This window comes from Cannabis sativa, chromosome 5 (assembly GCF_029168945.1).
Source record: "Cannabis sativa cultivar Pink pepper isolate KNU-18-1 chromosome 5, ASM2916894v1, whole genome shotgun sequence".
NCBI classification, from domain to species: domain Eukaryota; kingdom Viridiplantae; phylum Streptophyta; class Magnoliopsida; order Rosales; family Cannabaceae; genus Cannabis; species Cannabis sativa.
Genome location: NC_083605.1, coordinates 72,292,721 through 72,316,116, shown reverse-complemented (window position 1 = coordinate 72,316,116; position 23,396 = coordinate 72,292,721). Strand labels below are relative to the sequence as shown.

The window sequence follows — 23,396 nt, the reverse complement described above, 5'->3', positions numbered from 1 at the left end:
TCATAATTGGATTAAATTAGATTAGTTCGGTATAATTGAATTAGTTTAAATGTTGTCCAACATCTTGTATACATTTTTTCTTTATTTGAAGGATAAATGTCATTTTGGATTCTGTATGTTGCAAAAGTTACTAATTGGACCATCTATTTTGTTAAATGATAAAATGGACCTTGTATTTTTCAAAATTGTACAAATAGGACTCTAAACTGATTTTTTTTGAAAATAAAACTTAATAATAATCCGACCTAGAGATATTATGACAAAACTGATTATATTTTCTTTATCTGTTCGTGTCAAAAATTGTCTTAAAATTGATTATATTAAAAAATAAAATTGTTGAAAATTAAGCTCAAGATCTTATTTGTACAATCTTGGAAAATACATGATTTATTTTGTCATTTAACAAAACAGAGAGTCCAATTGATAACTCTTACAAAACACAATGTCTAAAATGGTATTTACCCTTATTTGAATAGTGTTTCACATTTTGAAAGACTATAAATTGGTGTGGCTTGGAGTTTCCAAGGTGTGAAATCAATCAAAGTAAATTCAAGAAATAAAAATCGTTTGTTCTGTTCTTTTGTGACGGTGAAGAAGATGAGAGTTGCGGTGGTTGGTGGTGGTATTAGTGGGCTGGTTTCAGCCTATGTTTTGGCAGAAAAGGGAGTTGAAGTGGTTGTGTATGAGAAACAAGGCCATCCCAACACTCTTACTTTTGATGGTTTTGATTTGGATCTTGCTTTCATGGCCTTTAATAGTGTATATATACATGCTCTATCTCTCTCTCTCTATATATATATTATATATATTTTTCTAAAATATTTGAATAATGTAATATTTATATATCTTTCTATATTAAAAGTACCTATTTAACGGCATTTCTTGGTTTAACAGAATATACTTAAAAATAAAAGAATATTCTGTTAAATTTAACGATTAGGTTTGATCTCCCGTTAAAAAATAAACCCAATAATTAAACCCAAAAAATTAAACAATCTTTTAAATAAACCATCTTTTAAATATTAATAATCTCTTTTTAAATTAAAAAAATCATCTTAGCCACATATCTCTCTAACAAACCTATTTTGGGAGAATATTAATAATTTTTTTATTTATTTTTTTTTAAAAAAATATAGATAAAATATCTAGAAAAGATAATAAAAAAAAAAAGATGAAATAGGCTTAAATTAGTATTTACCTTATATGTTTGTGCTTATTTTTAGTTTTATTTTTAATTTTATCACCAAGAGGAGAAGGTTGAAAAATATTAGAATATGAAAATATTATTGGTGCTTATTAGTAATTTGCAAAGAATGTGAAAGTCTATAAATATATAGTTGTGTAGTTATTATTAAATATGAAATGAGATAATAGAACTTTTTTCAATTAGAAGATTAATGTACATTTTATTATTAATAACATATATTACTATAACACAACTATGTTTTACTTACTAAATATACTGACACATATTTTATTTTTATAAAACAAATCGTTCAAATAATTATACTATTTTAATTATTAATTAAAATAAAAAACTAAAATATTAAATAAAACTAACACTACGTGGCTTGGCACGTAACAATCACCTAGTATATATATATAGGGCAAGACTATGGTAGGACCTAGCAAGAGTTCCCTACCGGTAGGGTACTTTTTTTAACCATTGATTTTAGATCGTGTGGTTATTATGATGTAAGGTATATACTCTTACGATAAGACTGCTTGTATACAATTAAAACTTTATAGATATTATAATAATATAAAAATGATATTTATTTATTAAAAAATAAAATGATATTAATAATTAAAAAATTTATTAATTTTTATTTTTAATTATTATTTTTTTATAATGTTTATTTGAATTATTTTTATATTGGTATTTATTTTCAAAAAATAATTGCTTCTCCTAAACTCTTTTTTTTTTTTTTTTTTGCTTTTCATCTACCTTAAAAGCATATGAAAGCAAATTGTAATTGTAGTATGCTTTTAGTATTAATTAATAAAGTTGGTTAGATTTTATTTTTTCTGTCAAAAAACAATAAGTTTAGGAGAAACAAATTGGTACGGTACCAATTAAAAAGCATCTAAAATAATTTTTATAAAACACATAGTTGAAAATTTTGAAAATAAAATAAATTTCTTTAAAAATTCATTTAAATAATTTTTTTAATCACAATCTATTTTGTATACTTTCTTTTATCAAAATTCATTTCATTTATCTCATCACTTTCTCTCTCATTTTCTATCACATTGTTTTCACTATTTTCACTTAATTAAAAACTAAAACGTAAAATTAAAACTATTCTCTCTCGCTCTCTCTCTCTCTCTCTCTCTCTCTCTCTCTCTCTCTCTCTCTCTCTCTCTCTCTCTCTCTCTTGTTTCTCGTCAGGTCGTGTGTTTCAGTTGGAGGATTGTTCCAACGAAGTACAATCCATTGTTATGGATGATTTTACTTCTTAATGAAAGTTACTGGTATTTTCTCAAAAAAAAAAAAAAAAACTAAAACATAAAAATAAAAGTTATAAACACATTTTTATTTAAAAAAATTTACACAATACACTTAAGATCAGATTTTTATATATTTATATATTAACATTTTATGAATTTTATTTTTTAAAAGATTTTTCTTTGTTTTTTTTTTAGAAAGAAATATTATTTTCACGTTGTTTTCCTGTTGTAATAATGTGAAAATAACTCTCCGTATTTAAAAAAAAAACTTAAATTCGTAAAATATAAAATAATTTTAGATCCATAAAAATGTAAATTTTTTGTTATTTTTGGGTGTATAAAATAATCCCTTTTTTAATTTCTAAAAAAAATTAATAACATATTTTTTTTTATATTTAAATGTTTAAAATTAAAAACAAAACATGAAAAAAAGAAAATATTATACAATCAGGCACACATTTAAGAATTGTATTTTTTTTTTCATCTTGTTTAGTCTAACAATTTATTTATTAAGTTTCAAAAAAAAAAAACAATTTATTTATTAAAAAAGAACTTTAAAAGAATAGTAAACAAAAATTTATTAATATAATAAAATAAATAAAATAATTTCCTACAATGAAATGCATTGTATTAAAGTGAAACTCAAAATCATGCTTGATAACTGGTGGAGAAAAAATCCTTATACTGTAGGGTAGAAAGAGTCGGCCCCACAGTAGACAATCCCTATATATATATATCAAATGTAATGAATTGGCAGGTAACATATCCAAAGATGATGGAGTTTTTTGATAAGCTTGGAGTAGAGTTGGAGCCATTAGATATGTCATTCTCAGTAAGCTTAGAGGAAGGAAAAGGGTATGAGTGGGGTACTCGAAATGGCTTCTCAAGTTTATTTGCTCAAAAGAAAAATCTCTTTAATCCTTATTTCTATCAAATGATTAGAGAAATTGTCAAGTTCAAGGATGATACTATCAGGTAATTAATTAAGGAAAAATTTGATAAAACATGCTTTCTCTGTTAAAAATATATACTATACCATCAATCAACATGCTATTAACAATAACAATCAACAACAAATCATGATCATATTAACTAAGACGAAATATTTAATTTTAGAACATATTTTAATCTTGATTTCCAATGGTCACATATGGAGAAAAGAAAGCTTGGGTGTGATGAATGAACACTTCTCTTTCTCTCTACAATATAGCTAGGGGTCATAGAAAAAAAATAAAATTTTAGACTCTTATTTAAAAAAATATAATATTATTAAAATTAACAAAAAATAAATAAATTTAAAAGGATAATTTTTTTTAGGTGGACTGTAGGCACAAACCTAACCCACTTATGCCCAAAGCTAGGCTTGACCACAACCATTCTACCTTAAAATACCAATCACGAGCACAATTCTCTTTATAAGGTATTATGGGCCCAATATATTATATATATTCAATGTGAGAAAATTAGTTGTCTTAGCCCAAAAGACTAGCCAAAAATATTTTAGAGTGCGCCGATGAGCCCGAGCGTATTAGTACGTTATGTCCATCCTATTATGGCCCAATAGTAATACAATGTATTACCGATTATATAATTATTATTATATATTAATACTGACACTGAATGAGCAACACTTAATTATGTTAGAGCATCTCCAATTAATAGAGATGCAAATAAGTGATGCAAGCGCAAAATATAGCTCACTTTATTAAAGTCTATTCCAATGGTGTGATAAATCATGATGCAAAAATCTCACATAATAAAAAATTATTTAAATTCGCATTACAATATGACATGATGCAAAATTTGCATCACAATAAATACTTTTTATATTTACCATTATGTTATTTTTAATATTTTATTATTAAATTTTAACTATCATAATTCTTTACATTAAATAAATGACTTATATTATTATTTTATTATTAAATTTTACATTTAATTTTGTATTATTATTACTTTATATTTTTTAATAAATTATTAAGTGAATATTAAATAACATATTAAATTTTACATTAAGATTTATAATTATGCATTGGAACACAATAATAAAAATTGATGTAAAAATATTACAAAACTACTTTTAATTTGTATAAAATATAGCTTAACTTTTACATCTTTCCATGATCTTAGTCTACATAAAATATTATAGATACTCTATTTTCATTTTGCTTATAATTATTTATTTGATTTTTGTGACCATATTAGCTATGTTGATATGCTTGAGAACAACCGAGACATAATAGAGCGAGATGAAACGTTAGGAGAGTTCATTAAGTCTCATGGTTACTCCAACTTGTTCATGAAAGCTTTTCTTGTGAGATTAAACACTATACCCTTTTCTATTAATTACTCAAGTCTATTTGTACATATTATACTAATTCATTTAATATTGTGTATCTATATATATAATCTATATATATATATATATGTACATATATATATATATATTTATATAGATTCCAATGGTTTGTTCGATATGGAGTTGCCATTCAGAAGTTATTATGAGTTTCTCTGCATTCTCTGTCCTTTCGTTTTGTCGTAACCACTATCTCTTTCAGGTATATATATACATATTTTGGCCATTCAAATATATTTACTCACTTAATATTAACTATTAAGGATGTTTTCGGTAAAATCTTATTATTATTATTGTTGGATCAAAAGTTCAAAACTAAAATATTATATATATTTGAACCTACATATATTGTAACGCCCTAAATAATTAGGCACGCTACCCAAGATACTTATAAAGCCCTAATCCCCTAAACGGGATTACTAATAAAATTAGTGCAGAATTTAAACTTTAATCATAAACGAAAGGAAAATAAAACTTGTAATAATTTAAACTTTACAATCTAAAAATTACAGAAGTTGGGATCCCAAAAACTGTTGGAATTGTATAAACTGTATAGGTGGTTAAAGTTAGTTAAAGGTCTAACTGTTTTTCTGGTATAACAGTTTCTGGTGTACTGTTATAACAGATCACTAGTTAGTTTTGTTTCTTTCTTTTCTTGCTTTGTAACAACCTGTTATGTAACTCCTAATACAGTATAAATAATAGCAATGCCAATCTAATCTGATTGAGCATCCATTTCATTCATTCAACTTCATCTTTCTCTCTTCTTCTCCCTTTCTCTCTCTGCTCCATTACTCTGTTTTTCAGAGTTCTTACATGGTATCAGAGCCATGTCTAACAATGGTGAACGCCGAGTTGATGCACCAGAACAAGAACGTGCACAACAGCAAAACCAGAGAATTGCACCACCTGCTCTACCAAACAACAACCTACTTCCCCTAAATCTGAGACTCGATCGAAACAACTACACAATTTGGAGATCTATTGCCTTAGCTGCTGTTCGTGCTTATGATCTTGATGGACATATCCTTGGAGCTCGTCCAGCACCTCCAGAAACTCTTGCAGGTAACACTCCTAACCCAGAATATCAACAATGGATGCGATTTGACCAATTCCTTATGCACTGGTTGATGAATTCTGTTTCTGACAATATGTTGGGTCATATCATTCATTGTCAATCTTCGGCTGAGATCTGGAATACTTTCTCTCAACTCTTTGCAACAAGATCCAGAGCAAGATTGCTCCAACTCAGAGGACTCCTTCAGTCGACAAAGAAAGGAAGCCAATCGATCGAGGACTATATTTTGAAAATGAAACAATATGCAGATAGCCTTCGCCGGCCAACCATTGTCGAATGATGAACTTGTACCTTGTACATTCTTGGAGGTTTAGGATGCGAGTATGAAGGCTGTCGTGGTTAACCTCACATCCGGATACGAGTCTTTGAATCTTCAAGAAGTACAATTTATGTTACAAAGCCAAGAAATGAGAATTCAACAACTCTCGACCGACACGTTGACTAATATTCAAGCAAATCTTGCTAATACCAGTTTCAACAATGGAGGCCGAGGAACAACCTATAATCGTGGAAATCGTGGATCTACAAGGGGCGGTAGAGGTTCTTACAGAGGTGGAAGAGGAGGAGGAAATAGACCTGTTTGCCAATTATGTGGCGAAGCCGGCACTGCGTGGTAAAATGTTATCACCGTTTTGATATCAATTTCACAGGTTCTCAACCCAATTCCTCACCCACCCAAAACAATGATGATTCACCTCAAGCCTTACTCACAGAAACAAACAGCAGCCATGACAACTCTCATGCTTGGTACTTGGATAGTGGAGCTACCCACCACATGACCAATGACACTCAAAATCTCTCCACTTCGGCTGACTACAAAGGAAAGGCCAAAGTTGTTGTAGGTAATGGCTCTTCTCTTTTATCTTGCATATAGGTTCTGGTTCAGTTAATACAAATTTTCCTTCACAGTCTTTAGTATTACAAGATATACTCCATGTGCCAAGTGTTACCAAAAACTTACTTAGCATTTCCCAATTTACCAAAGATAACCAAGTTATTCTTGAATTTGATGATATTTGTTGCCTTATAAAGGACAAGAAAACCAAGCAGGTTCTTCTTCGGGGTAACCTGTGTGAAGGTCTCTACAAGCTACAAGTTCCTTCCCCAAGATCCAAGAATCCTACCACCAAGTCTACTAATCCTCAAGCCTTTAATTTCACCACTACAAGCAATCCTGTTCATGACAGCCAGCATTTTGCCACGGTTTGGCATCACAGGCTTGGTCATCCCTCCCACATGGAATAAATGGTAGAGAATTGAACCATATATAAGAACATGGGCTACTCCACTCATTGCCAATTGGTTTTGAGATGGAACCTCATGATTCTCAACATGGTATCAGAGCCATTTCCCTTGCGGGCAAGTGATCATATCCGATCCGCACCTATACAGATAGTGACCATGTCCACTCTAATACGGTTCAAGATTGATGAGCAAAAAATAGCCATCATCTTGAGGGGGAATATTGTGGACAATGTCCCACATGCAATAAATGGTAGATAATTGAGCCATATATAAGAACATGGGCTACTCCACTCATTGCCAATTGGTTTTGAGATGGAACCCCATGATTCTCAACAAAAACATTTACAAAATATTATTACCAGTCTTTTTCTTTCAGTCGGCCTAAGCGGCAAAACAGAGTCTCAAAAAATACAATACTGGTAGACCCCAACCCGCTTGGTCTGATATGGCCCGGACATGTACATTCTTCGTCCAGCTCCTGCACTCATGGCTGATCAGCAATAGTCCTACCTTTTCCTGCACAGTAGAGCACCCGTGAGCCAAGCCCAGCAAGACAGTATAAAACATATCAATAATATGCTCATCATATAATATAAACAATAATGCCATTCAAATTTGTCTGTGTGACACAGACCTGCATGTTGCGCTCACATACCTATTTATGTCTACGTGTCGTAGACCTACGTGTTGCGCTCACACGTCTAAATACAATAAGGCCTTAGAACAGTTCATCTCAGTTCTTGTTACCGAGTCCAACCTGATTATGCCTTGAACGCATAATCCTTAATCTCAATATATATATTACATAATTAATGGTGCCACTGTACTATTTGTCTATTTGCTATAGACCTGCGTGTTACGCTCACACGCCTATATATGTCTATTTGGCATAGACCTACGTGTTACGCTCACACGTCTATTTACAATAAAGCCTTTGTAAGGTTTATCTCGGTTATAATTACCGAGTCTAACCTGGTTATGCCTTGCTCGCATAACCCTATTCATATATATATTTACGTAATCCATACATTACGTTCTTTCAGTGGTTTATCTTGATAATATATACCAGGTCCAATCAAGTTATGTCTTATACACATAACTTTTGATATATATACATACATTCCATATACACTATAGCATATAAAATCTTAGGATAATAACCCTAACTTGTATACCAAATAATCTCTCATATAACATATTATTGCATGCTCAAAATAACACTTATAGAAATTAATAACCCTAATTCATGCTTTCACTTGATTAGCAATATTATTGTACATCATCGCTTTCTTACCTTCACATAAATTCTACGGTAATAACCCTAGACCACATTACTATCAAACTCAAGGTACTAATTTAGCAAGTCTAACTTAATTATGTTTTGAGCGCATAATTCTTTATTACAATATATTTAGCATGACATAGCATTTACACATTAATAATTACTAGGGTAATAACCTTAGGCCATTAAACCGCTCACTTTAGGGTAATAACCCTAATCTCGGTTTCTTAATTAATCACAACCATAATATACAACATGAGCGCCACCGCGCTTAACTCTATGTGCAAACTACTGTCTTACCTACTGTACCGCAAAAGCAGAGATTCCAAATCCCCGAACTGACCAGGTGCCGGTAATCTTAGTCACACAATCCGGGATTTTCATAAATAGGGTTAACCCCTGATTTCACATTCATAAAATATATTCATGGCATTTAAAATACAGATAATCACATAGAGCTTGGAACGAGCTTTCCAACGATATAAAGAACTCCCAAAACGGAGTCCCGAGTCAAAAGTTATGGCCAAAATAAAATTCAGCATTTCCCGATATAGCCAACCGGAATTCCGGTTGTCTGGACAGCAACAACACGAAATTTTTCAATCTTTAAGCCCTCAAAACCTACTCAAATCTTCCCCAATCACCACCAAACTTTCCAGAGCATCAACATATGATATATTAAACATATCCTACAGCTCAAACACAATAATTTCACCAAGAATCAAAAAGTGCCATTGTTGAGCAAGCTTTGAGTTCTTCAACTCAAACTTGCTCATCCACACAATTAAACAATAACCATAGCTTAATCAGGTCTAAATCTTCAACAAAACAAGCATTCTATAATCAGATTAACAATAATCCAAACAAGCTCAACACTTGAGCAAAATTCAACTCAACCACATAATCAAGAGCTTGAATATCACAACAAGCTTTACTCATCCAAACAACAATAAATAGGGCTAAAAAGATCAGACTTTCTACCTCTGAAAACAACCCTAAAAACTCACTAATAAATAAAGATGCATAGCCCACAATTAAACAAGTTCAAACAACAAAATAATCATTTATAAACTCCAATCCACTTCACATGCTTCCAAGAACACTCAATACCCAAAGACATGCTTTTCTAATCATCAATTTCAGCAACAAAACTCAAAATTAAACTCAAGAGTAGCAAAGTTTGAAGCTTACCATCACCCACAAGCTTCCATCACCAACAATTACTCTAATCCAAGCAAGATTTCAAGATTAAAGCAAAAATTGAAAATGATGAACTAAGAAGAGCAAAAGGGGGGGTTCGGCTAGGGCTAAACAAACCAGAAAATGAATTTCTCATTTTGTCAAAATTCCCTTTTTGATGATAACTAACTAATGGGTCAAAAGACCAAAATGCCCCTATAGGGCTATAAAGCATGCATATACACTCACATGGGCAATTTAGTCATTTCATGCTCATTAATTTCCAAATAAAATTCAGATTTCTCATTATCAAATTAAATGCCAAATAATTCAATCAAATTTGCATTTCGGACCCGAACCCGGTTCAATCCGAAATACCCGGTTGTGACTATACCACGCCAACCTGTCAGAACACACTTGAAAAAGACAACACAGGCATACTATATAATAATATAGTTCCATAAGCATGTAATTAAATTAATTTAATTATTTTACCCTTCCCGGGTCATAATTACTAAAATGCCTCTAGCTCACCAACGGGGTCTTAACATAATTAATCAAATAAACTCTCACATATTGAACTATATAATAATATAATTCCTCAATTATTCATAATTATCTAATTAGGGTTTTATTAATCCTTCTCTTAATTCTAGGGTATTGCATATATTATCTAGGGAATATAGTAGTAATAATTACATAATGCACTATTTTTTGTAAAAAAAAAATTACATTTTTACGTTTAAAGAATTTTTATTTTATATTTTTACAGTTTTTCATTAAAATAACACGAAAACAACAAGAAAACTACATAAAAAAAACATAAAAATAACATCAAAACAACAAAAAAAAAAACATACAGATAACAAAAAATCAATAACAAATTAACAAGAGTACAGCATAAAAAGACCGTATTTTCTGTAAATAAAATAAAAAAAATCGTACAAATGTTTAAAATTCTGTAAAACAGTATTTTTGTAAAATTTTTGTTGTTTTTGTGTATTTGTGAACTAATCCCTATATAGTACCTGTATTTTCTTAAAAAATATATTTGGTACTTTAGATTTTTAATAATACTTATTTGATACTTTATATTTTAAAATTGTACATATTTAGTATCCTAAAATAAAATTTAATTAATTAATACAATTTTATCAATATGACCAAACAGTTCTTGCTTATATGTAATCAAATAATTACATTTGAATTTAGATTCATAAAATTGAAGACAATTTGATTGTATTGATATAAATTTAACAAATAAATTTAAGTTTGGGGTACCAAATATGTTTGATTTTAAAATACAAAGTGTAAAATAAGCATTATTAAAAACACAAGATATCAAATCTGTATTTACATGAAACACAAAATACCGACAGTATAGCCATTATAATATGTGCAATCTACTTTAATTATTATACCGATGCTACTATTACATCTAAAAAAAGTAAAAATATCTATCTTTTATTACAAATATATCAACTACCCTATCTACGTTATAGTTATTTAAGACATCTTACGAAATTTGGAGAAATTTCGAATAATTTACAATAGAAACTGTGTTTAAACAATCTATTTCACACGTGTACAAAATAAAACAATAACGCGTGCAACAAACAGTTTGAATTCTATTTTTGATGTGTTAATTTTTTTTTTTTTGTATTTCTCAAATTTTTTTAGAACATCTTAAATAACTATAACTTACAGGACCATGAGTTGACTAAAAATATATTTCAGATACCAAAATAGATAGGGGTCAGGGGTGCATCAGTACATTCCTTTTTAAGTGGTGCATTATAAAATTTTCTAATAATTTTTATAGAAATTAAACCTCCACAAAACTAAATAAATTTACTAAAATTGATTATAAGTTTTATTTAAAATAAGTATGAATACTTTTTATAACAATTAAGCCCATAAATAGCAAAAATTCTAAGTCTATCTATGTGTTTTGTACATATTTTTGTAAGCTCACCCTATACTGAACCCTACCCTAAATGTACACTTTAACTTGTAGGAACGTTACATGTGTGGTTTTATAAATTAGTTTATAATAATAAACTATCGGTTCAGATAAAATTTAAATTTAATTAAAACTTTACTAATTATTTTTAAATACATAAATCATGGCATTATAACTTTTAAAGTCAGGGATCTCCTTAAATTTCTTATAAAATAATACCAAGTACAGTTTTATTCCAAAATACACTTATAAGTCAAAGTGTCATAAACTAAAATTTCGATAACTCATCATTGTGAGTTGGATGAGATGATATGTACATTTACCGGAGAAGACTTCTAACTCATAGTTTTCCTAGCTTATTCTTTTCCTTACCTGCACCACAAAACTTGTGAGTCACATATGCTTAGCTCGAAATATAATAACACTACATCACATATCAGTATACAAACATAAGCAATAATACACATGTAATCATAATCAAGTATTCACATACTTAATCCATAAGTAGAAATCACTCTACACAATATAATCATTCATTAATACCACATATTTTTCTAATAAGACAAACTATTATTGTTACTTTATACAAGAACCATTATTATCCGATATCTAATAAAGAACCATCTCTTATAACGTTGCTTAATTAGACAATCAATGTCAGTACTGTTACCTAATGAGATAACCGATATATAAGAAACCTAACAACAGTTTCAAAAATAGAGTAGTAATTTTCTCTTATATCGCTGCCTAATGAGACAACTAATTTATAAGAAACCTAACAACGATTTCAAAATAGAGTAATAACTCTCTCCAATAAACGATAATTACAGTATCACATTTTGACATGCTAGGTGGTACAATTGTACTTTTTGTACTTTTAATCCAAATTCAAGCGTGTCGATCAACTTGAGTAGAAATCGCTCAACGATCCGGGGCCCTATGTCACAACAACGGTAAATCAATAAATAACTCATTTGAACCTGTGCTAAGACTTAAACTCAAAACTAAAAATTTTTATATCAATAAATAGCATGGCAATACCCTAAATATCGAGAAAACATAAAAATCTAGGCACCCAAAAAAATACCCCAACCAAGTAATCGGATCCCCAAACAGTTCATCGTTTTTTGGGATCCTGCTTGGAGAAACAGTTCACCATAACTACAAACTTGAGATTTTTCATTTCAAACTTCCTTAAAACCTACCAAACTTTCTAAAATTGTCCTAATATGAGTTCTAAACATGTGTCGCAACTCAAATAGCACAACTATGGCAAAAATCTCAATTCACCATTGTTGAGTGAGCTTTGATTTCTAAAACTCAAACTCACCCAAACACATGACTACAACAGCTAAATCTATCAAAATTCAGGATAAAACTTAACATACAAACAATTGTAAACCCAACCAAACTCTACAAAACCTAATCCACAAAAAATTCATACAAAACCAAACTTAACTTAAAATTCAAAGGAGATGAGGAGAACTTGGGTTACATTGATCATTCCTTTCAATTCAACACTACTTCTAACAAGGTTAAATGGCTGATTTATTGAAGAACAAGCTCTGAAACCCTAAGTCTCCTTGAGTCTTTACTTAGCCGAGAGAAAGATAGAGATATTGAAAGAGAGAGTGACTTTGCTTTGTTGTTTATCCTCAATTGAACTCTTAGTTCAATTAATAAAATCAGCTCAAAATCTACATTTTAGACTTTAGAGGTTGAACTACCTTTTCTTGGCTATTAAGTAAACTCCAATAGTTAAGGGTAAAATGGTCATAATCAAATTCCTCATAATCAAAATCTACATTTAGACTTTAGAGGTTGAACTACCTTTTCTTGGCTATTAAGTAAATTCAAAAAGTTAAGGGTAAAATGGTCATAATCAAATTCCTCATAATATTTCGGTAATATCAATTAATATCAACTATAACTTCTCGATATCACATTCACATACTTATACCGACGTGATATTTCTAGCCAACCAATTGAGTTTTTATTTGAAAATATTTTATTTTACAAATAGTATTTATATTGTTCATATTTTTTAATAAAATTTCTCTAATTAATAAATTTTACGTATTTTCTCCACTTCTAATGATGATCTTTATATAACTAACCTAATCAGATTATAATCAGACTTATTTATTCCCTTAATATACATATTAATTTTATAAAATAACCATTAAATATATAATTATAATTGAATTTTTGGAATATTACACAACTATAATGCAATGGTAATACCCTGATGATCATATGGGTATTTTGGGTAGGATATTAGCCACACATTAATGGGTTTGTGGGTGAAATTGCCATTTACTTATTAATTTGTTGTTTTTGACTAATGCAGCTTTATGATCACCCTCAATGGCTTACAATCAAAGGACATGTACAGTGTTACGTCAATAAAGTAAGTGACTTTTATTTTAAGAAAATAAATATGAAATTTGATTGTAATTGATTTTTTATCTTTTTAAAAAATAAATAAATAAATAGGTAAGAGAGAAGCTAGAGAGTAAAGGTTATCACATTAAAACCTACTCCGAGGTACAAATGATTTCAACTATCGATGAGGGTTAGTACTCAATTACTTTTTACTATATTATTTGTTATAATATAATATAGATTAAAAACATTAATAAGTGTTTAATAATTAAATATATAATGTAATTTAATAATACACGTGGTTTATAATATAAGAGTAGTTATAAAATTGAAAAATGATATTGTAACAAATGATTACATTTAATTATATGTAAGTAAGTAAATTATTATAGAGAGGTTATCATGAAATTAATGAAATAAATTTTTAACTGTTAGGAACGACTATAATACTCATTTATATAATTTAAATAGGTGTTAAGACGTTAGAGAAAAATTTAGCTCGAGGAGGAGTTACAAAACTCAATATTAGATTTTTTAGAGACAGTTACTTTATGGTTGATGACATGTTATTTTACGGTTGTTTTCCTTTGTCTGGAGCAAATTTTGAAATAACGTCAATAAACGTACATGAATTCATTCATGAGCATGTTTTCAACTTTCTTGTCCAATATTTTTATCCCAATAAACTCCAATTAAAATGATGGTAACAACAATGTGGTAAACTGATTTTGATTTTCTAATGTGGTCTTAAAACATTATAAATAGAGGTCTACAATGCTCATATGAGATGATGAAGTTTCCATCAAGAAAGTACTTTGCTAGAAACCCTAAATGCATGATTATTACCAAAGTTATTTCCTAGGGAGTTCCCTTAATACTTAGAGATAGGAAAATTAACAAGTTTTTGGACAAAGATGATAATATCTTGTTCAAGTCATGGTGACCCCCATTAATATACACTCAAAATTGTAAGCAAGTGTTTCTATGCATATTCTTCTTCTTCTTTATATATATGTATATGTGTGTGTTATAATACAAGTGATGTAATCTCTCTTCTTCTACTTTTCTTTTATATATATATACATAATATAGTGTATATGTTGTTATAATATCTCACTACAAAAAATAATTACTTTTAGTGACAATTTTCTAGTCACAACATAAATTTTTTATGACTAAATGTAACTTTTAGTCACAACAAAAAGTTACATGTGTCTAAAATATATTATTTAGATACAAGTAATTGTCACTAATTTAGCTTTAGTCACAACAAGTATTATGACTAAAAACATATTTAGTCACAACAAAATGTAATTTTTGTGAATAATATACATTTAGGCACAGATTTTTTAGTCACAATATATATAAGAATAATGATTTGTAATTAGTCACAATTTTTAACTTTTAGTCAAAATTTTTGACGTGACTAAAAGTAAGATTTTTTGTAGAGTCTATTTAATTTATCTTTTAGTCATTGTATTATATTGCAATAGAATTGTAATATTATGATTTGTAATAAAATTGTAATAGGTTGTGTAGTTGAGACTGAAGATGGTTCTAAAGAAGTGTATAATGGGTGCATATTGGCTGTCCATGCTTCTGAAGCTCTGAGATTACTTGGAGACCAAGCTACTCCTGTTGAACAAAGAGTTCTTGGTGCAATCCAATATGTTTATATAGGTTTTCTCCTCCTATATTAATCTAAATCATCTCAAACCATGCATATATATATATATTATTTTAATTTAATCAAACATGTAACTTTAATTCTTTTGGCAGTGACATTTACCTTCATCGTGACAAAACTTTAATGCCCAAAAACCCAGCTGCATGGAGTGCATTGAACTTCCTAGCAAGTAGTGACAATAAAGTATGTTTGACATACTGGCTCAATGTGATTCAGGTGATCATTACACACAAATTGTTTCATATATATATATATAGATATATATATACAATCTCTGTCAAACTTAATTGAATAAACTTAATTAATTATACTAGAGATATATATGACTATGAATATGCAGAATCTTGGTGAAACAAGTCTCCCTTTTTTTGTGACTCTTAATCCTAATCACCCACCAAAACAAACATTGCTTAAGTTTTCAACTACCCATTCACTCCCATCTCTTACTTCATCGAAAGTTTCACTCGAGTTTCATCGAATTCAAGGAAAAAGAGGAATTTGGTTTTGCGGAGCTTATGATCAAGGTAATAATATATCTGTTTACAAGAAAATCATACTTTTATTCATTAGCATTATCACACTATATATATATCTACTTATTATTTCAGGTTATGGATCCTATGAGGATGGATTAAAGGTACTTATTACTAAACTAATTAAATTTAACAAATTATAATACAGACAGTGAAATGATTGTTTCTCTTAGATTAATAATGTTTATAATTTGTAGGCAGGAATGGTTGTAGCATATAACTTAATTGGAAAAAGTTGTGAGCTAATTGTTGGTAATCCAAATCCAATGGTACCTTCTATGATGGAAAGAGGAGCACGCCTTTTTGTTACTAAATTTCTTACAAAGTTTATCACTGCAGGATGTTTCATGTAATTAAGTTATTGTATATATTTTTTGAATTTGAAATACTTATATATATTTTGTTTCATGTGAGATGATCATGTATATAAAATGTTTGTATCATAACAGTATATTGGAAGAAGGAGGCACTGTTTTCACTTTTGAAGGAAACACAAAAATATGTTCCCATAAAGTAACTATCAAAGTTCACAATCCACAATTTTATTGGAAGGTATATATGTACATATATAGTTTTTTTTTTGTTATTGGTGCAATTCAATATTAGATCTCATTTATTTTACTTTAGTTAAGACTATAAAGAACCGTTAACTAATTATAAGGCGTCACCTCATAATGGTACTAGGCATCTTGGTGCCTAGCAATGCTCAATGCTATTAGGCGCTTTATAGTGGTGCTAGGTACCTTGAAGCCCTATAAACAATGCCCCACCATACGGATGTAGCGTGTTACAAGTAGTTAGCAGTTTTTTGTATTATTTATTAAATCAAAATGCGTGGGACACAATATTAATCTATACCAATAAATATCACCTCTATTGTAAGGTGCCTAGCATTTCTCTTTGATAAAAATATGGTATAATCACAAGTTTTAATATTATATATCTACACTGATAGATTATGATGGAGGCAGATTTAGGACTCGCAGATGCTTATATTAATGGAGATTTCACCCTTGTTGACAAAGATGAAGGTCTACTAAATCTCTTTTTGGTAAAGAACTCTATGTAGGATTTTTAATTAGTAAAATTTTTGACATATTCAATTGATATTTTAATAACTTCTTGTTGAGCTTGATTTTGTAGATATTTATTTCCAATATGGAATCAAAGTCCTCAGCCTCACTAAACAAGAAAGGGTGACTAAAATATGTGATAATATTTTTAATAATTAATGGAAGATTGATACTAGTTTTTATCTCCTAAAACTCACTAGGGTTTTTCTTGTTGTTAGGTTGATGAGGGAATGGTGGAATCCCTTGTTGTTCACAGCTACTATTGCCTCAGCCAAATGTTTCTTTACCCATGTTTTAAGGAAAAATACTCTAACACAAGCTCGCAGAAACATCTCTCGTCATTACGACCTGGTAAAATACTTATGATTTCGTGAGACTCGTCTCAACTTAATTGGGGATTCTAGGCTAAAAATCAAGTTGGATTTTTTTTACATAAAAAAATTATAATTTTTTTTATATAAAATAATAAAAATTTAAAATATAATATTTTAAAAGTATCTTGAAAAATAAATTAAATATATTTTTAGAAAACAGTTATATTTTTTAAAAAATAATTAATAGGAAAAATACAAAACATATTTTTTAAAAAATAAATTTGAGGCATCTTTATTAATATTTTGGACTTGGTGGGGCCTAGAGCGTAAGCCCCTACTAACACCCTTAGAGTATCTCCAATAGCTAGTAACATCTCTAATAGTAGCATCCTTTAAGGATGCTAAAAATTTACATATTATCTAAAAAAATATATTTTATTTTATCTCTCTTTCACATCATTTTTAACACTCTTACTTCTAAAAACACTCTAATGTATAGCACTCTTTAAAAATACTATAATTATGATCTCACATATTATTATTATTTAATATATATCATAATTTTTTGCTACAATAATTTTTTAGCTTCAATTTTTTATTTAAAAAAATGAATAGCATCAATGCAAATTTCTAGAATGACATCATTTTCTCTCTAACGGTATAACATCTCAATATTTTACTATGTAATATGTGTTAAATTATCATATAGATTATGAGATGTTCAAACACATTAAAATGTTAATCTTCCTTACTCATAATCATTAACCAAGATCTATATTTTATTTAGAGCATCACAAACCAAAATAAACATACATCCCTTCCATTGATGAACCATCCATGTGATCCATGTTAGAGCATCCAAGAATCCAAATAATGCAATGTAAAACCAAGATTGGAGAGGAGCACAATGTGGAGCTATCCCCTCTTCACCTTATTACCATTAACCTACCTTAAAACCACTTCTTCATATATAACATATATATATATATATACATCTCATGCCCCTTTAACCCTAAAGGGTTATTTACTAATTGGGCTTAAGTGGTCCAATAATGGTATACTATAATTTAATGGGCCAATTATAGTTTTAAGGGTGCTCTCATGTGCTTCTAACATAATATATGATTATTAACCATCCCATTATGGTATTGAACAAATATTGGGCACATAGTTAATGATTGTGTTTATGGTATTAAGCTCATAATTATATTAGTCCACAATAATAATTCCAACAATATGTCCACTTCACGAAACATCTTTTAAAATTTTACCATTAGAGATGCTTTTTATACTAATAATTGGCCGTTATATATTCATGTTCAAATCCCAATTCTGAAAGAAAACTTACAATTTTTTATTGATTGGTGTTAGAGTAATGAACTCTTTGCTCTATTCTTGGATGAGACAATGCAATACTCTTGTGCTATATTTAAGGTTAGAAATTCAAATTCCCAAATGATTTTGTAGTAATGCTCTAAAGGTTAATTTTAACCTATAAACTAATTTATAATTTGAATTATTCTAGTCAATTGATGAAGACTTGAAGAATGCACAAATGCGAAAAATGTTAATTCTAATTGAGAAAGTGAGTATCACTTTTTCATACACATTAATTCTATAATATAATGAAAAAATCATAAAAATAATTTTATTTAATTTCCCTCTTTGTTTTTTCAAAATGTTATCCAGGCAAGAATTGATAAAAATCATGAAGTTCTTGATATTGGGTGTGGTTGGGGAAGTTTGGGTATTGAAATTGTCAAAAGAACTGGATGCAATTACACTGGCATCACTTTATCTGAGGAGCAATTGAAACTAGCACAAAAGAAAGCTAGAGATGCTGGCCTTCAAGTATCAAATAATTATTATTTACTAATCCATTTTTACTATCAAAATAAGAGAAACAAAAATAAGTTATAATAATTATTTATATTTTGACCAATTCTGTTAACAGGAAAACATTAAATTTCTTCTTTGTGACTATCGACAATTGCCTGCTACCTACAAATGTGACAGAATCATATCTTGGTGAGAGTGAAACAATACATATAGATAAGTACAATATACAGATTTAAAAGACTAGTATTTTTTCGGTATTATATTATTATTGGTATAATTAAATATCAAGTCTCAAATTATTTATAAAAAGTATTGGATACTATTGATACTTAATGAGAACCTTACAAAAATACTAGAATTTGGGTTAACTTTTACAAAAATACTGTCACACGGAAATTTTTTCAAAAATACTGTGTTTTTATAAAATACCAGTAAAACACAAAGCAGAACAACTCAAAACAATAGTAAAACACTAGTAAAACACCAGTAGAACACTAGTGAAAACTTAACACAGTATACTGCCGTATGAAACTTATGAAAAAACACAGTAAAAAAGTAAAAAATACTGTCTGGCAGTATTTTTATAAAAAAATAGTAAAACTTAGTATACTATGTAAATTTCCCTACTTAATAATAATGTTAGGCACCACATGAACATTGTTATTAGTACTAATAATGTCTAGTACCTTCTATAAGTTGCGCTCTAATCCCCATAATTAATTAGCGATATTTTCTAAAAGTTATTTTTTAAATAATATGAGACTGAATACTTAATTACACCAATAACAGTATGACACTGAGAAAGATGCTAGGCACTAATAATGTCTTTTAGCAATTCTCTTTTTTTACTTAGTGTACATGTGAAACAATAGCATGTGAATTGGTGTAATATATGTTGCATTTTGTAGTGGGATGTTAGAACATGTTGGCCACAAATTTATTGAAGAGTTTTTTAGTTGTTGTGAGTCTGTTTTAGCAGAGAATGGCCTTGTTGTTCTACAGGTAATAATAAGAAAATGATACTTTTATTTTTCTGTATTAATCTTCTAATTTATTATGTGTTTCAATTAATAATACTTTAAGGGCTCGTTTGGAACGTCGCATTAGGTCGTATTGTATTGTATTATATTGAATTAGATTATATATCATATTTTTATATAATACTATGTTAAATTTTAATTTATACTAAAATATTATATATTTAGGTGTCCATAAAAGTTTATACCACATATATTTTTACAAAAAAAAATTGCATAAAATATAGCTCAATATAATACAATACAATACAATACAACCTAATACGGCGTTCCAAACGAGCCCTAAGGTAATAATTTAAGATGGAGTGATGGTTTAATTATTCTCAAATTTTGATAGTTTATATCAATGCCCGATGATCGATACTATGAGTACATAAGAAGTCCAGGCTTTATAAAAGAATACATTTTCCCTGGTGGAAGTCTACCTTCATTGAGTAGAGTAACATCAGCCATGGCTACTTCATCTACACTCTGGTACATATATATATATATATATACATATATTATGTTGATTCAATTTGTCTCTTTTTATTAATTTTTACTAATTATTGTTGATGGAGTGTCCTGTAGTGTGGAGCACGTTGAAAATATTGGAATTCATTACTACCAAACACTGAGGATTTGGAGAAAGAATTTTCTAGAAAACCAAAGGTTAGTAAAATTATGTGTATTATCATTTACAGCATTGTTATTGGACACTTGTGGTGCCTAGTACCTCTAAACATGTCACATTTCGATTGACTAACGATACTCTTAAAAATTATTATATTAAACTTAATTGAACCAATAGAGATTTTTACACATTAAAAGGTGCTAAGCACTACTGGTGCCTTTTAGCATTTCTCTATAATTTATCAATATTTGTGACAGTCAGTAGTCCCGGGATCCGTAAGGGGAAACACCGGGTAAGCTGTGCAATCCCACATCGCCTGAGGAAGGTCAAGTGGGATGATTATGAGACTGTGTGGGTATGGGACTGCATAGTTGAAGAGAGCTTAAATGGATTGATTGATACTACCTATATCAACAAGGTGCATCTTGTTTTTCGGTAGCCTATCTCGAAAGAACTCCACAGTTAAGCGAGCTTGACTTGGGAGTAATTTTAGGATAGGTGACCTCCTGGGAAGTTTTCCCAGGAAGCGTGCGAGTGAGGACAAAGCATGTTGGAAACACTCGTGTTGGTCTATAGGGTCAGTCATCAATCCAGGAAGCAGCCAGAGTGGCGTACTCGTGTATAAGAGTCATTCATTCCGTGGGTGTGAGGACCTAATGGAGGCTTGAAGCGAGGACGTTACAAGGATCATTTATTATTGGATACCAGTGGTACCTAACACCTTCTAGACGTGTCACTTTACGATTAACTAACAATACTATCTAAAAGTTATTACACTAAACTATATGGGACCCGATACTTAATTACAGTAATAGGAATATTGACACGTAAAAAAATATTAGGCACCACTAATATCTTTTAACATTTCTCATATATAACATATTCTAGCTAAGACATTGGTGTTTGATCAATATTAATTTGAGTATGTTTTGACAGTAAAATTAAGGCCCTTGGATTCAATGACAAGTTTATTAGGACTTGGGAGTACTATTTTGATTATTGTGCATCGGGTTTCAAATCACGCACTATTGGTGATTATCAGGTTTAAATTTCATACATATCAACTACTAATTAATCTATTAATTAAGAAGATTTTAATTAATCTTAATTAATATTGAAGACATATTTATTTTGGTTGCAGATTGTGTTTTCTCGTCCTGGCAATGTAACAACTTTTAGCAATCCATATAGGGGCTTTCCTTCTGCCTATGGGGATGACTTTAATTAATGTTGATCTTAGACTAAAAGGCTTTTAATTTATTCCTATTACTGTTTTTATCTTTATTTTATACTTATTGGGATGTTCTATTTTATCTATGACTCATTCTCCAACATTTGAAATAAAATCAAACTTATTATTAGATATATTATTTATTTTTAAAATAGATATCTAAACTTTATAGATACTTCATTACAAAAATAACGTAAGGTGTGGCCGTGTTTATTAGTTATCAAAAATATATATTTGGTATTTTTAAAAGCAAACTTTTACTAATCATACTTAAAAATTTAACCATTATCAATTTTAACCTTCTCTCTCTCTCTCTCTCTTCTCTCTCTCTCTCTTCAACCCACCGACGACCCACTCCATCATTCGACCATTCAACGACCCAGAGCTCCCAACCACTGCCATTCCCCACCGTCGACCCACTCCCTTAGCGAAAGGTTAAATTTTTGTTGTTTTTTTTAAAAAAGTGTGAGTTAAGAATTTGTTTAATCGATTTAGTTTAAATTGATCATTGTATGTATTGTGATATCTGTTTTTTAGATTTTCGTGAGTTTTTTTTGAATTTGTGTTTGTTTGATATTAGATGGTGGTGGGTATGCTTTTCTAGCCAAAACGTAATTATCGATGAGTCATCGATAGTTTTTTATGTGTACACCATTATTTTGTGTACAAACAGAAATCATCGCGATAAACTATCGATAAATGTCAAATTGTTTATCACAAATAAAAATCATCGATAAACTATCGATAACATATTGATGGTTTGAGAATAAATTTGTATTGGTTTAGATTAGAATAGGTGGATATGTAGTTAATAGTTTGATGATGTTGATAAGTTGGATGATTGGTGGGATAAGGAAGACTTATGTAGTGTTTTAATTTTTATGTGTGTAGTAAGAGAGGAGACAAGGTAGTAGGCTAGTAGTAAAAGACTTGCTTTGGCTACTCAAGCTTGGTTACAATTTGGAAGTTTGATGGGGTATTTATAGTTGCTCACTCCTTACACTTTATGGCTAGAATTATTTCTTCTAGATCTTTCTAGTTCAAGGATTTTATCCATACATTTCTACATATTTCTTAAGCATGCATAACTAGAAACTTCTAGACTAAAGTTTTCTAGAAATGCCTATGTT

General features: G+C 29.4%; 1 protein-coding gene across 3 annotated transcripts; it reads left to right on the top strand.

Moving 5' to 3' along the window:
• Positions 1-514: 514 nt before the first annotated feature.
• Positions 515-22,400, top strand: LOC115716432 (uncharacterized). 3 transcript variants are annotated; one of them, XR_009687986.1, is made up of 25 exons: positions 515-759; positions 3,209-3,426; positions 4,657-4,765; positions 4,908-5,009; positions 13,905-13,964; positions 14,051-14,129; positions 15,470-15,616; positions 15,718-15,842; positions 15,967-16,150; positions 16,235-16,263; positions 16,357-16,508; positions 16,609-16,711; positions 17,115-17,210; positions 17,303-17,355; positions 17,451-17,583; positions 18,918-18,980; positions 19,072-19,131; positions 19,236-19,397; positions 19,501-19,574; positions 20,294-20,387; positions 20,760-20,896; positions 20,993-21,073; positions 21,293-21,745; positions 21,972-22,077; positions 22,177-22,271. XR_009687986.1 is itself a non-coding variant. In XM_061115946.1 (24 exons), the coding sequence occupies exons 1-24, from the start codon at positions 598-600 to the stop codon at positions 22,261-22,263; spliced, it is 2,616 nt and encodes an 871-aa protein (XP_060971929.1). In that variant the 5' UTR covers positions 516-597; the 3' UTR covers positions 22,264-22,400. The 3 variants fall into 3 exon arrangements, 2 of the variants coding, with proteins under 2 accessions (XP_060971929.1, XP_060971930.1); XM_061115946.1 differs by lacking the exon at positions 21,293-21,745 and having other exon boundaries at positions 516-759; positions 22,177-22,400; XM_061115947.1 differs by lacking the exons at positions 515-759; positions 4,657-4,765; positions 4,908-5,009; positions 21,293-21,745 and having other exon boundaries at positions 3,291-3,426; positions 22,177-22,400.
• Positions 22,401-23,396: the final 996 nt, after the last annotated feature.